Raw genomic sequence first — 14,505 nt, forward strand, 5'->3', positions numbered from 1 at the left:
CACTGCAGGTGATTCTTTAGCACAGATACATGAAAAAGTAAATATAATTTTTAAAAAAGAAACCCCCTTCAAGTTTCATTAACAGTCTACTTGGTTTCTGTTTTGATTTTGTTTTGTCTTTTGAAGACAGAGTTTCCCTGTGTGTCTCTGGTTGCCCTGACACTTACTCTGTAGACCACAGTGGTCTTGAGCTCACAGCCTGCCTCTGCCTCTGGAGTGCTGGGACTAAAGGAGTGCACCCTGTGCCTGTGAAGAAAAGCTTTATTGGAATAGTTCAGTAGGCCACCAGGACTTACCTGTTTTAAGTTCATGGTTGAACGGATTTTTTGAAGATTTATAGTTTTGTTAGCAACATCACAGTTGGAATCTATCAGCAAAAATATTGTTGTCTGACTTCTTTTAGGTAGCAAATTTCTGTCTGTCTGTCTGTCTCTCATTTTCTCACTCTTTTCTTTCCTGGCTGTTTAGAACTGCAATGCAGACCTGCCTGCTGTCTCCTCAATGCTGGTATTACAGGCGTGCCCCATCCATTCGGCCAGCCTGCTTCTGACACATGAGTGTTGTGGCATCTAAAATAACTTTCTTCCTAGATTATGTGCCTTTGTTTGGTCTACCATATTTTGCTTATTCACTTATGATTTAGTAAGACAGGTAGCTTTAAGACTCTTAATATCTTTAATGGCATCCTAATCATTCTTTTCACAAACAGTAGTATACAACTGTTGTGATTTGTGGGAAAGAAACTCAGAGCTCTACCTCTTTAGTCCTTTTGAGATATTCCTTTGACGTTTAAGTTTAAAATAATATACTTTAGAACCACTAATCTAAATAAAAGCCAAGTTGGGTGTGGTGATGCATGCCTGTAATCCCAGCACTTGGGAGGCAGAGGCAGGCAGATTTCTGAGTTCAAGGCCAGCCTGGTCTACAGAGTGAGTTCCAGGACAGCCAGGGCTACACAGAAAAACCCTGTCTCGAAAAAGAAAACAACAAAAACGAAATTTCTTAAATTACAAGAATGTATAATATAAATGCTGTATCTAGCCAGATGATGGTGGCACATGCCTTTAATCCCAGCGCTTGGGAGACAGAAGCAGGTGGATCTCTGTTAGGGACACACAAGGCTATATAGTAAGAGTCTGTCTCGAAAAATGAAACAAAACAAAAAACCCCAAAAAACCAAGGCACTATTATCTTCATGAAATAAAATAAAGAAATGAGGGGAACGGTTTTTAATTTTTGATGTTTATTTATATTTATTTTTAAAGATTTACTTATTTTATGTGTATTAGTTTTTGCCTGTATGAATATATGTATGTGCTGGCATAATTACCTGTATGAATACATGTATGTGCTGGCATAAGAAGAGGCCAGTAAAGCCGGCCAGATTTCACCGTTGGTGCTGGAGATCCTGTCACCACCCAGCCATTCTTCAGCCCCTTTAATGGTGTGTGTGTGTGTGTCTGTGTGTGTGTGTGTGTGTGTGTGTGTGTTTTACTAGGGATCATTTTGTTTTGTTTTTTAATCAGGCAATTATTACAGCTTACGCTCACAGCATGAGAAAGCAGCTTTGTATTTCCAGAGAGCCCTGAAGTTGAATCCTAGGTACCTTGGGGCCTGGACACTGATGGGGCACGAGTACATGGAAATGAAAAACACATCTGCTGCTATCCAGGCTTACCGGTGAGCACCCAGTAGGCTGGGCAGGGCGAGTGGATCCAGGTCCTGAGGTGGTGGGAGCCTCCTGTTAGTCTCTGTGTTGCAATCTTTAATTCCTTTGCCATGTAACTGGTCTGTTTTGTCTGTTTCTTAGACATGCCATTGAGGTCAACAAGAGAGACTACAGAGCTTGGTATGGCCTTGGGCAGACCTACGAAATCCTTAAAATGCCATTTTATTGCCTTTATTATTATAGACGGGCCCACCAGCTTCGGTAAGTTGGCTACTGGACAATGGGAAGGGTTGATAGGACTCTCTCTCAGATCTAAAGGGTATGGTTTAGTCATTTTACTTAGTTTCTTCTACTAGTGAGTTTATAGGATAATTATAAGCATAAAGTAATGGCATGAGGTGTTTTGTTGAAGAACAATCCTTGCATAGATTTGGAATAGCATGGAAATAGTAGAGACTCATCTTTGAGTTGAAGACTTGAGGTATTAGTAAAGTCTTTGCCCTGACAATGTTCCTCTTTTTCATAGTCCCAATGATTCTCGTATGCTGGTTGCCTTAGGAGAATGTTATGAGAAACTCAATCAACTAGTGGAAGCCAAAAAGGTACCTCACATTGCAGCCTAGAGAATCTGAGCAGAGATCTGCTGCTTAAAAGGAGCATGGGTTGTATATACTGTGATTTTGTTTCTTTTCTGTATTCTGATCTATGTGAATGGCAAAATGAATATTTTGTAGCTACATAGTATAAAAAGAAATGTAGGTTGAGATTATCAGTACGGATGTCCATATGTACCCAGAACTATCACCTTTAGGAAAAATACTCCGCATTCTGCCAGCCTGACTAACTGTCTAGAGGGCTGGCATGGCATTAGCTCTGATGTGATTGACTTGCGCATGAGCAGTCATCTGAAGCGACCTGTTTACTCTTTGGCAGTGTTACTGGAGAGCATATGCTGTGGGAGATGTGGAGAAAATGGCTCTGGTGAAGCTGGCCAAGTGAGTGAATGCTTGGGGTGCATAGGTGGTTTTCCTGGGGTGGTGGTCACATGAGTCTACGTGGGGTGGGCTGTGGAAATGCTGGGTTGGCAACTGAGCACCATTTTCTTTTCTTTTTGTCCTCCCCATGTTGTAGACTAACCCAGAATCTTATCCATGCTAGATGCAGAGTTACATTCTAGCCTAGGCTCCTGACTGTAGAGAGTGCCACTTCACCTTGAATTGGAAATAGACTTCCTATCAGGCAAGAGAGAAAAAGTGAACTGAAAAAGGACTAGACTAGCAGTGTGGTTCAGTCATTGAGGACTTGCCTATATGCATGGGAGGACTGTGTGTGCATGGGAGCACTGCTCAGAAGTAGTCTTTTGGTATAGTTATCTTTCTCACTGGTATTAACAGGAAATTTTTGCAAGGGTATATTATCTAATTGTCCAGTTTAGTTAACTACTTTTTTTATAAACATTTTTTTTTTAATTTTGTGTGTGTGTACACGTGCGTGTGAACATCATAGTACAACTTGTGGGAGTCAGTTCACTCCTACCAGTGTGTGCGTCCTGGGAACTGAACGCAGTGATAGGCTTGTCTGCTGATGTGGGCTGCCTCACCAGCCTGTAACAACTATTGTTGTTGTTGTTGTTGTTGTTGGTGGTGGTGGTGGTGGTGGTGGTGGTGGTGGTGGTGGTGGTTTTGGGGTTTGTTTATTTTGTTTTGCTTGGAGACGAGGTCTTACTCTGTAGCCCTGGTTGAGACTCCTGTCACTTTTTAAAAACTTGATTATTTAGGAATCTCACATCAGGCACTCACCTCTTAGGCCGCCCTCCCCATGACACCCCCACCAAAAAAAAAGTTACAGTATGTCTATTTTCTGTTGTTCATATGCTCATTGGAGCCTAGTCAACTTGCAGTGGTAAGCTAAGTTCTTCAAGAAGTTCTCTGTAGACCAGCCTTCCTCTGCCTCCCAAGTACTGGGATTAAAGGCGTGTGTTAGTGAATTCAGCTCCTGTACTTGGTGGGCGCTGATAGTCTTTTGGGTCTCAATATGTTATGTTAAAATTTACTTGTTTACCCGTTATTTCTGGTTTTAATTACATCTTTACTTTTAAATTTCTGACTTGCTTTGTGGCCTGACTTATTTAAAGCTCAATTTCTTTTGTAGACTTCATGAACAGTTGACTGAATCAGAGCAGGCTGCCCAGTGTTACATCAAATACATCCAAGACATCTATTCCTGTGGGGTATGTGTCAGAGCCTGAGACCCTTGTCACTGATGGGTTCTCGTCACCTCCGTCACGTCTGCTTTCCTTATCTAGGAAACCGTGGAGCACTTAGAGGAGAGCACGGCCTTCCGCTACCTGGCCCAGTACTATTTTAAGTGCAAGCTGTGGGACGAAGCTTCAACTTGTGCCCAAAAATGTTGCGCATTCAATGACGTGAGTATTAGATTTTAAAGGGTTTAGATTTTAGACCAAAGTAGATTGTCTTTACCATGGTGTGCAGGGAAACTTACTTTGACCTGTGGAAGTCATTGGTCATACAGTACCTTTTTAAAAAGGGGGCAGAACTCCTTTTATTTGTAAGGAATGATCTGAACAGTATTTTAATAATCATTTTTTGATATTAGCATTGAATATATTTTGAAACATCTGTAACTTTGTTTCAGACCCGGGAAGAAGGTAAGGCCTTGCTCCGCCAGATCCTACAGCTGAGGAACCAAGGGGACACACCCACCTCTGACACGCCTGGTACCTTTTTCCTCCCAGCCTCACTGTCTGCAAACAACACTCCCACACGCAGAGTTTCTCCACTCAACCTGTCTTCGGTAACACCGTAGTCGACTACTCTCACGTCAGCACATTGCTAGACCAATATTAAACCTTACCTCCAGTAAAGAACAGCCAGCCACGGCTGTTCTCCCAAGGACCTAAGCGCTTCTCATTTCTATAGACAGAAACAGCCTGAGGGACAGCTCATGGAGCCACCTTCAGAGGCAGGCAGAAATAAGGTGGGGACAGATGCTGTCTTCTGCCAGCCAACAATCCCTTCTATTTAGAATGGCAGGCAGGTCTTGGCCTTCCTAGCCTCTCCACTCCCTCTCAAGGAATCCCTTTCACAACACTTTACTAGAAGTGATGCCACAGAAGCAAGGATCCAGTGCTGCTGAGTGGGGTAGGCAAGGCATGGAGCGAAGGTTACCGTGCTGCTTGTCCTTTGTAAGCAGGGAGGTCAGCTTTGAACAATGGCTTTTTTTAAGGTCAGCGTCTCTGTAGCCTAGCCTGCGACCTTTCTGCCTCAGCATCCCTAATGATAGCACTACAGGTGTACGCCATGAGGCCTGGCTAGAATGACACTTATTTTACTGAGGGAATACTCTGCTCTGATGTCAGAGATTAGGTTTAAATAGAGTGGCACTATCCATATGCTCTTGTGTTTTCAAAAGAAACCTTCTGAAACCTTCCAGGTGAGAGTCAGTGAGCATGAGCTGTGGCTCAGAGAGGCCGGAGGGCCAGCGTTACCTAGACACACCTGATGAGACCACACAGGAGACAGCTTCGTGGACGGTTTTAGAAGGAGCTTTTTTACTTCAGATATTAAAGTTTATGCAGGTATCTTTTTAGTAAATGCTTGATGTAATTTTTTTTAAAATCTCCAACTTGGTTTTCAACCTTATCTACAAGGTTGAAGGAATCTTCTTTTTCTAGGTCTGAGCTATCCTTGATGTCTGCTACAGTAAGATTGTGCAGTAGGTGCTATAGATGGTTCTGTGTTTAGGATCTAGCCTTCCTTCTATTATAGGCAGAACATCTTAATCCCCTTTTAATGGAAGGAACATTAACTGGGTGCGGTGCAGTGTTCAATCCCTGCATTTGGAGACAGGCAGGTCGATGTGTTGAGACAGAGCTACCCAAGCCCTTTGGGTATCTGTTACCCTTGTACTCACTTCCTAGTGTGTTAGGAGGCTTCCATTGCTGCTCCTGCCCAAGGGTCTAACAGGCGACATGGTATTTATATAATTTTCTGTCCCCCTTTTTATATTTTTCTAAAATTTGGAATCCAAATAAAAGCATAAACAGTGTCTTTATTTTATATAATATTTGTGCATAAAAAAACAAGATTATATAGGTGATTATAATACAGTAATTCTGTATACAGTTCTGGGTATACGCTGAAGCTTAAGAGAGACTCATCAGCTGACCAACCTCAGGCAACAACCATGCCTCGTCATCCTCACAATGTTAGTATTTTTTGCCAAAGGGAGATTTGAGTAAAGGAGAGTGCCGAGAGCGCAGGATCCGAGCATACGGGCTGCTGTCTGTAGAGCTCTGGCAGGCAGGTGTTCGAGGAAGGAAGCTTCGCAGGAATGGCTTCTTCCCCGGAGGTTGATGGTTTGGTTGCTGGTTTTCCTGGTTTGCTCCCAGCCGCTTTTTGGCAGAGACTTGGCCCTGGAGCTTGAGCACGGTGTGGTACTGCTCCGCAATGCAGGCTGCCTTCTTCTGAAGGTCCAGTTTCACCAGCATCATGTTATTCTGTAGCTCTGCCAGGGTCTGGTTCTGAGAACATTAAAGTTAGAGAAAACATAATAGTCTAAAGCATACATCTTTATTTTTTTTAATAACTATTAATTTTTTTAATTATTTATTTTTAAGAAGTCAGGCACATTAGCAATCAGAAATGCCATAGCTTAGTGGCAGAGCACCTGCTCAGCGTGCAGAGGCCCCCGGCTTTATGTTCTCACTAGTATGTCTTTGTTCTGCTGTTTGCCTCAGACCCACACTGCACTGGGACAGAGCAGGGTAAGGGAGGGGCAGGGTCGTTAGGCTGTCCTCACCTGTTTGATCAAGATGTCATCGCAGTTGGTTAATGCCTGTCGAAGTTTTCCTGCTCCGGTGCTGTGGCAACAGGCTCTCTCTGCTGACTGCAGAGACTGTCCCAGTTCCCGGAGCTCTGTTCGTAGCAGCCTTATATTCTGAAAGAGTAGGAATCAGATTGTGGCCCAAATCACTCAGCAGCCATTGGAAGCCGGACTCAGGGAAGCTGGAGGCTGGGGGGCTGGCTTAGTTTAAGTCTAGGAACCCCAAGGTGGGGAGAGAACCAGCCTCTGCCTTCCACAAATAAACAACTGTGAAGTAAAAATGGACTGGGCTTTCATTCCTCAAGACTCTTGCACAAAAACAAAAAAGAGACCACCACCTTATTCTCACTTAAACCCCTGATAAAGGCCTTTGGAATAGATTAAGGTTAAATACCTTCTGGCCCTCCTCTAACTTCTTATCCACATCCATGGTGAAAGGCTTGGCTGTGGGCAGTGGTTTCAACATCTGCTGATGCTTCTTCAGCTCTGAGGGGGAAACACAATTTATAGATAACATTCAATGCATGGGTTTTTTCAGCTTTGGGCTTTCACAGTAGCAGAGTACGGTGTGGCTCGGAAGTGGAGTCAGGACTGAATTTGAATTCCAGCTTTCCCTCGCCCACACCCCTGTCAGGCCTCTGCCCTCCCCCTCCCTCCCTCCCCCTCACCTTCAGTGGTTGAGCTTAACTCTGTTTTGCATTGCTCTAGTTCAGCTTTAACTTCCTGGAACTGCTGAGCGGAGGCAGAAGCTGCCAACCTTTGTGACCGCCGGAGGGACAATTCACACCCCCCGGACTGTGGTGCCACTGGCTGCTGTTTGGCTTCCCGCAAGAGAGTTTCTAGTTCTTCAATTTTTTCATCCCGCTCCTAAGAGGGAAGCAGAGAGCACAGTTCTGTCCAGGGTCAGACACATACCAAAGGACCAGACTGAAAGAACAAACTTTAACATTTATGCTGACATTAGCCTATAGCACACTTTGGTGGTGAACTCATCCCTGAATTTAAACTCAATAGCTGCAAGGCACTAAGGGAAACTAATAAAAATTAATTATATATTACTGTTCTTTCTAGAGTTTATAAAACTTAGTTTGACATCAGCCTGGTCTACATAGGAGTTTGAGGCTGGCCAGACAACAGTGAGACCCTATCTCAGAAATCCATAAAATGCTGGCAGTAGCCGGGCGGTGGTGGCGCACGCCTATAATCCCAACACTCTGGGAGGCAGAGGCAGGCGGATTTCTGAGTTCGAGACCAGCCTGGTCTACAGAGTGAGTTCCAGGACAGCTAAACTCTGTCTTGAAAAACCAAGGCAACCAAACAAAAAGTAAAAGTAATACTATGTTTGTCTCAGACACCCAAATGACAGAAGCCGCGTGGCTGTTGAGGCTGGTTGGGCAAACTCACCTGAATCTGTTCTTGGTAGAAAGTTGTCAGTGATTCCCTCAGGATCTTCAGTTTCTCCTCGTACAGATCCTCCAAGAGTTCCTTCTGGGTGTCCAAACGCTCGCTGTCAGAAAAGGGTAGTGAGGGTGCTAAGGAGTGAAGCTGGGGCACAGTCCACACACTCCACTGCAGTGCTCTGTCAATCACAGTGGCAGGGCTAGCAGGCCACCCAGCAGTACCTGCACCCCTGTTGTCCCCTGTCAATCACAGTGGCAGGGCTAGCAGGCCACCCAGCAGTACCTGCACCACTGCTCCCGTTCTTGCATCTGTTCCACCATCTCATTGCAAATTTCCTCACGGAGCTGTATCTCCAACTGCCGCTTTTCCTGTCGTTCTTTTAAAAGTAGTGCTTTCATGGCTTCCACCACCTGGAGTAGCTCCTAGAAGACCACGTCTATGAGGCCTCCTGCCATTTTAAAAAGGCCCAAATCCGCCCGAACACCTTGTGGGAAATGTACATCCAGCCAGCTGCTATGCAAGAGCTGCCTTGTATCCTTACCTCCTTGCCGTACATGGAGATGTCAGCTTCGTCTTCAGGATTGTCCTCAAGGTCCGAGTTGGCCTTGCCCTCTTTCTTTATGCCAGGGGACACCTGAAGCCCATGCTCCTTGATGAATGATTGAAGGGATGGGATTCCCAGATGCACAGGTGGGGCATGTACAAGCTAGAGGGGAAATCGTGATTATTTAATCAGTTCCTAAGAGCTAGTTTAAGATCGCAGTCCTGCTGGGTGGGGTGGCCCAGGCCTTTAATCCCTAGCACTCCAGATGTAGAGGCAGGTGGATTTCAGCCTGGTTTTCAGAGTGTAGAAAATTCTAAGTCAGCCAGGACTATAGTGAAATCCTGATTCAAAAGGCCAAAAAAATTGCTAGTCCAAAGAAAATACAATCATTATGTATATAGCTTCTCACCTGGCTGGCCAGGGCTGAGAATTTGGCTGCATGAAGAGTCTCATCATATGTAGATGCACAGGGATTCACATTGACAATCATACAGGAACGACCTCGCCCTGTGAAGAAGCCTTGGAACACACGAGTCAACTTGCTATCCCGGAAAGGAATCAGGTTCTGCTTTGACCTTGCACAGAATCAGATAAATAGCACTGTGAATACAACTGCAGCCTTTGGCAGGGTGTGTGTGTATGTGTGTGCGTGCACACATGCAGATCCAAGCACACCCACCCGTCAGTGCCTGCCCGGGCCACCCCAGCCTACAGCTTACCGGTTTTGCTGATTCTGTCGCAGGGCAGCAATACAGCGGCCCAGGGTGTGCAGAGAAGTGTTAATGTTGCCTGCCTCCTTTAGCCGCTCACCAGTTTTTTGATGTTTGCAGCGCTCTGAGCCAGCCAGATCACAGAGTGACAGCCTGGAGTAAAGCACAGGAGCTGATGTAAGGAACTCATGGCTTATCACATAATTACACTAGAGGAAGCGCCCACCAAGTTGTTTGTATCCAAAAAAAAAAAAAAAAAAAAAAAAAGCAAATTCTGCCCCCATAGCCACATGGCCAAAATGATCCAATTTCTAAGTGGGAAACTTACTCACTGATCTTGGGCACTATATCCCCTTCTCCTTCAAGGTGCAAGATTCTGATTGAGAAGATGCTGTGACTGAAAGGAAAAGGGGAAAAAGTCTATCTTCTGCGATCAGGCGAAGGAAGGCTAGAGAGCTGTCCGGGTATAGTCAGGAGTCAGTTCTCACAACTGACCTGCGGCTGGAGTGCTGGTTCATGTGCGTGCTGGCAAAGCTCTGGTTCTTACGACCCACGTTCAAGAGTTTCCAGGCTTCCTCAACATCACGAACATGAATCCAATTGAGGTCTGGAGCCAAGAGAGTGAGGTGGGAACACTTGGCCCCTCTTCTGTCCCCCCAGGTTTCCTGCCCACCTCCTCTACCTTTACATACCTTTCACGTAAGGATTGCCGCTCTGATCCTCACACAGCCGAAGTGTCTGTCTCTTATGCTGATGGTTAGGTGGTTCTAACAGGTCATAAAGGAATTCATTGTAGATCTCAAAGAAGGAGATCCAGACAGAGAAGCGCATGTCTGCTGGGACGTTTACTGGAACAGTGTCAGGTGCTGCCCATAACTGACTTGTTTCTGTGAGAAAAACCAACATGTTCGTGTACGTCACTAACCACGGAGCATGCATCTCACTTTGGTCTATAGGAAAGATGGCGTTCCAGTTGCAGTCTCTGATCTTTACCCCTTACAGCTGTTGGGAATAGGGAGTGGGTCATGTCCCTCCCTCCCCAGTCCCCACTGCTCAGTGTAAGCTCATCTATGGTACATACCATCTAGCTGGCTACTGCTGGTGAACTGACTGGTGGAAGACAGCCCAGCGACGCCACTGTCAAAGCTGACACCTACTCGACTTTCAGTGTGGACATATTTCTTCAAGGAGGTGGACAGCTCCTCCTGAAGGGGCATAGAGAGAAGATAAGCACTAATGTTTCCTAGAATCTGTACTATTTATCCCAACTTCACGAGTGCTTTACCTCTTGGAGGCCTCCAGTTAGCAAGGACAGCTTCTTCATCTCCTCCTGTCGGATCTGCTTGCTGTCTAGCCAGATTACCTCGTTGGACAACAGGGGCTTCAGATCAGGGGTTAGATGAAGTTGGCCCTGGAGACTATTAAAGATGAGAGCCAGGGACTGGGGCAGGATCCCCGCATCCTTACCAGTACCTGGAGTAATATTAGCAATAAGATCTTTTACTCAAGGCATCAAAGGGGAAAACAACCTTAAGTTGGCAAACCTGCTGAAGCCTATTACTTACCTTGAATTGTGTAGGTTTTCCCCGAGTTGGTGACTCCATAGGTGTACACGAGCCAGTTCTGCCCTTTGATAACGTCCTTCACCATCTCCTTCATGGTCAGGTTGAAGAAGGACACCTGTCCCACTTCTGGCCCAAATATCTAGAAACAGAAGACCGGTTTCTCAGAAACCACATTGCATCTGCCATCTGTCAACTGGACAGGACTAGTAGATATAATCCTCCTCTGGAGACCGCTGCAGCAGGTTCTCCTGATGGACTCCAGTTGTTCTTAAATGCTAAAGACTCCATCACCCCGTGCTAGTACGGTTCATCCTAATTAAATATTTAAGGAATGCTATTAAGTGTAATGCTGTGCACACACATGGGTTGTACAGTTTTGGTTGTAAGCATAGGTATGGAGATGGTGGATCCAAATATCAGTTCTGTCTTTACCACTGACTAGCTCTATAGCTTCAGCAGATTACCATCACCATAATAGTGCCACAGTATTCTTATCAGGGAGAAGAGGAGTAATAGTAATAACACCAGTGGCAGTTCATGTACATAGAAGTGATCGACAACACTGACTAGCACAGAAAAATATCTTAAAATTACAGATACAGACATATAAAGAACTCTAAATGTCCCCTTAAATGTTGGGACTTGGGTGGTACACCAGCACTGCATACCTGGGAAAAGGTGAATCTGTGAGCGGCTTGACCAATGCCTCTCTCATTGCTCTTCAAGGCAAAGGAGTCTCTGGGTGCCTGTAGCAGAAGGGTTTCTGTGTTCTCGATACAGACACAGCCCTGGGAAGGTAGAAAGCAGGTTAGCAGAGGGAAGAAGCTCCCAGGGAGCCTCTTTTGTACGACAGCAAACCACCTTAAACCCTACCTGATCTTCCTGTCGGTCCAACTCAGAAGTTAAGAACGGTCGGATTCGAAGGTAAACTTTCATCTTCTCTGAGGTGTCCTCCAGTGGGGCCTGTAACATATTCTAGAGTTAACCTCTAAACCAGGACAAACAGCCTAGATCCCAGGAAGCCTGCTACCACCCCCTCCTTCCACATTAAGCTGTCCTGTGCGGCTACTCTTAGGTTCCACATCATTCTAGCTCACATGAACTCTGTTACTCTTCCCTGTTCAACACCTCCCTGCAATCCTGGACTGCCGTATCAGTGATCTGAGTTAGAATGGGTAGTTTGAAAATCACCATGTATTAGGTATGGTGATGTGTGCGTGTAATCTCAACACACAGAAGTAGTTAGAGATGGGGGGATCAGAAGTTTAAAGCTGCTGGGTGTGGTGGTGCACGCCTTTAATCCCAGCACTTGGGAGGCAGAGGCAGGCTTCTGAATCCGAGGCCAGCCTGGTCTACAGAGTGAGTTCCAGGACAGCCAGGGCTACACAGAGAAACCCTGTTTCAAAAAAAAAAAAAGTTTAAAGCCATCCTTGACTACAATACTATCTCAAAATAAATAATTTTTATTTCTTTGTTTTTGTTTGTGAAGGTGTTAGATCCACTGGAGTCTGGAGTTACATGGGCATTGGGAAGCTAAGTTGGGCCATCTGAAAGAACAGGGAGGGCTCCTGACCCTGAGCCATCTCTTGAGTGCTGATTAATACAATCTTTTTCAAAGCACAGTAATGAAAACTGGGTTAGTAAGACAGCTCAGCTTGCTGAACAAGCCTGCCAGGTTAGTTCAATCCCAGGAATCCATATAAAGAAGGAAGAGAAGTGACTCTGCAAAGTTATCCTCTGCCTTGCACATACCCATCATAAGTACTCCAGTAATAACAATAGTAATAGTAATAATAATAAATAACAATAGACATGCAAGAATCAGAGCCTCAATTTAGTTCTGAGTGACTTGAAGAATAAGTTAAATAGTAACGAGTCCATTCATTCAGCACATATTTAGAGAATGTCTCTGTATTCCCAAGGACACTGAATTCTGAGTAGTGAAAATGTATTGCATCTAGTGGACAGAGGCCAGAAACTAAACATCTTGGCAGCCTCCTCCACCAAAGGTTTGGCTCCAAACATCAATAGTGCTATAACTGAGAATCTTTGACCCTGCAAAAGAAAGATTAAAGTAAAGACAGCTACGATTATTAATGAAACAAGAATCCCATTCTATCTACTTAAGGCCACCATAATTCTCTACAAATAATTGTATGTGGTGCTGATATTTGAACTTAGGACATACTAAACATGCACTCTTATCCCTTCCATCCTTAACATTAATAGCCTGCACAAGACTATAACCATTATCAGCCAAGGGGAAGAGAATGAGATAGGAGAGAATACCTAGAGAAATAGGCATTCTTCCCTTCCTGAAAGCCTGACACAATTGCAATTGGGATATTTCATGAATATAATGCTAATAATATTCTTATAGATACAGACTTTTTCATTTGTTTTGCCCTGTTTTTTGTTTGGTTTTTCAAGACAGGGTTTCTCTGTGCAGTGCTGGCTATCTTGGAACTCACTTGGTAAAACAGGCCTTGAACTCAGAAATCCATTATTTCTGCCTCCCAAGTGCTGGGATTAAAAGTGCGCACCACAGCCGGGCGGTGGTGGCGCACGGCTGTAATCCCAGCATTCTGGGAGGCAGAGGCAGGCGGATTTCTGAGTTCGAGGCCAGCCTGGTCTACCGAGTGAGTTCCAGGACAGCCAGGGCTATACAGAGAAACTCTGTCTCAAAAACAAACAAACAAACAAACAAACAAACAAAAACAAATCCAAAAAGCATGCATCACAATGCTCAGCTTTGCCCTTAATTTTTAACTGATCTTTCATTTTTTTCAGGATTACTGGCCTTTGATCTCATACTACCTTGTATAAGTAACTGTTAGGCTGAAGATACCACTTTCTGCCCCTAAGCCACCTAACTCCTTTACCTGTTTATCCTCCAGAGAGGCGGAGATGACAGAGCAGTCTGACAACAGGTCCTTTCGGACCACAGACCTCAGATCTGCAGCTGTGGATTCTAACACAGGGGAGTCTACAACATCTTCATCAGAGAGTAAGCCCGCTGGCGGAGAAAGGATCCCGTGAGCCATGACAGGCAAAGTCAGTCTATGTCTAAAAGGAGACAAGAGTAGATGGGTAGAATATTAACGCACAAAACCTGCAATCCTGTAAGTTAAAAACAGTCCCCTGGTAGGAGGGATGTCCTTGCTTTGGACATTTGGTCGAGACTATACACCATTATCAGCCAAGGGGAAGAGAATGAGATCAACTAATACAGCCCGAGGCTGCATTTCTGAAGGTTAATAGACACGGAGAGATACTTGGCTCTAAAAGCAGAACAGAAAGCCACGCTCCACAGAGACTGTCTACAGGCCCGCCAGTGAACGTGTTTCAGGATCCCAAGGATACTTTTCCATCCTCACTCCAAAGACCACGAGAACTCGGGAATTATGGAAGACACAGGAGCCTCCTGCGGACTATGACACGCAAGCAACAGCTGACAACCGGGGCCCCAGCCCAGCTGCACTCACCCGAAGACAGTCCGACTTGCCGCTTCTCGGATGCCAGCTTCTACCCAGCTGAAATGCACGACTCCCTGCTACTTGCAGAGCGCAACTCCGCCCACGAGGAGCAGCTTTGTTCCTCGTACAATGTTTTAAATTGCGCGCTGAGGTTGTCCGGCCAATCAGAAAGCAAAGCCTGAAGAAACCAATCAGCAAAAGGGAGGAGGCAGCGCCGACCGGAACACCATTTGCTTTTAATGTGGGTCCGGGTTACCAACAGTCATTTCCAAATTGTTCGTTATGGGATTCGTGA

General features: G+C 45.2%; 2 protein-coding genes across 2 annotated transcripts in view; one reads left to right on the plus strand and one right to left on the minus strand.

Annotated features, from left to right (window-relative positions):
- The window catches only part of Cdc23 (cell division cycle 23), a 20,113-nt gene extending 14,376 nt beyond the window's left edge, over nt 1–5,737 (plus strand). The window contains exons 10-16 of the mRNA XM_052155677.1: nt 1,527–1,680; nt 1,811–1,930; nt 2,196–2,271; nt 2,603–2,664; nt 3,821–3,899; nt 3,975–4,094; nt 4,325–5,737. Coding sequence (XP_052011637.1) covers nt 1,527–1,680; nt 1,811–1,930; nt 2,196–2,271; nt 2,603–2,664; nt 3,821–3,899; nt 3,975–4,094; nt 4,325–4,495 — 782 coding nt within the window. The 3' untranslated portion in view covers nt 4,496–5,737. The remainder of the gene's footprint in view (nt 1–1,526; nt 1,681–1,810; nt 1,931–2,195; nt 2,272–2,602; nt 2,665–3,820; nt 3,900–3,974; nt 4,095–4,324) is intronic.
- Kif20a (kinesin family member 20A) lies at nt 5,721–14,334 on the minus strand. Its single transcript, XM_052155675.1, has 19 exons — nt 14,220–14,334; nt 13,617–13,800; nt 11,608–11,697; nt 11,403–11,522; nt 10,735–10,873; nt 10,455–10,642; nt 10,251–10,374; nt 9,862–10,056; nt 9,665–9,776; nt 9,498–9,566; nt 9,179–9,322; nt 8,869–9,034; nt 8,457–8,621; nt 8,198–8,337; nt 7,919–8,021; nt 7,183–7,381; nt 6,909–7,000; nt 6,491–6,628; nt 5,721–6,212 (listed from the first exon to the last, which is right to left on the minus strand). Exons 2-19 carry the CDS (start codon nt 13,776–13,778, stop codon nt 5,898–5,900), a joined length of 2,661 nt encoding a protein of 886 aa, XP_052011635.1. The 5' UTR covers nt 13,779–13,800; nt 14,220–14,334; the 3' UTR covers nt 5,721–5,897.
- Nucleotides 14,335–14,505: the final 171 nt, after the last annotated feature.

The sequence above is a fragment of the Apodemus sylvaticus genome, chromosome 13, assembly GCF_947179515.1.
Source record: "Apodemus sylvaticus chromosome 13, mApoSyl1.1, whole genome shotgun sequence".
NCBI classification, from domain to species: domain Eukaryota; kingdom Metazoa; phylum Chordata; class Mammalia; order Rodentia; family Muridae; genus Apodemus; species Apodemus sylvaticus.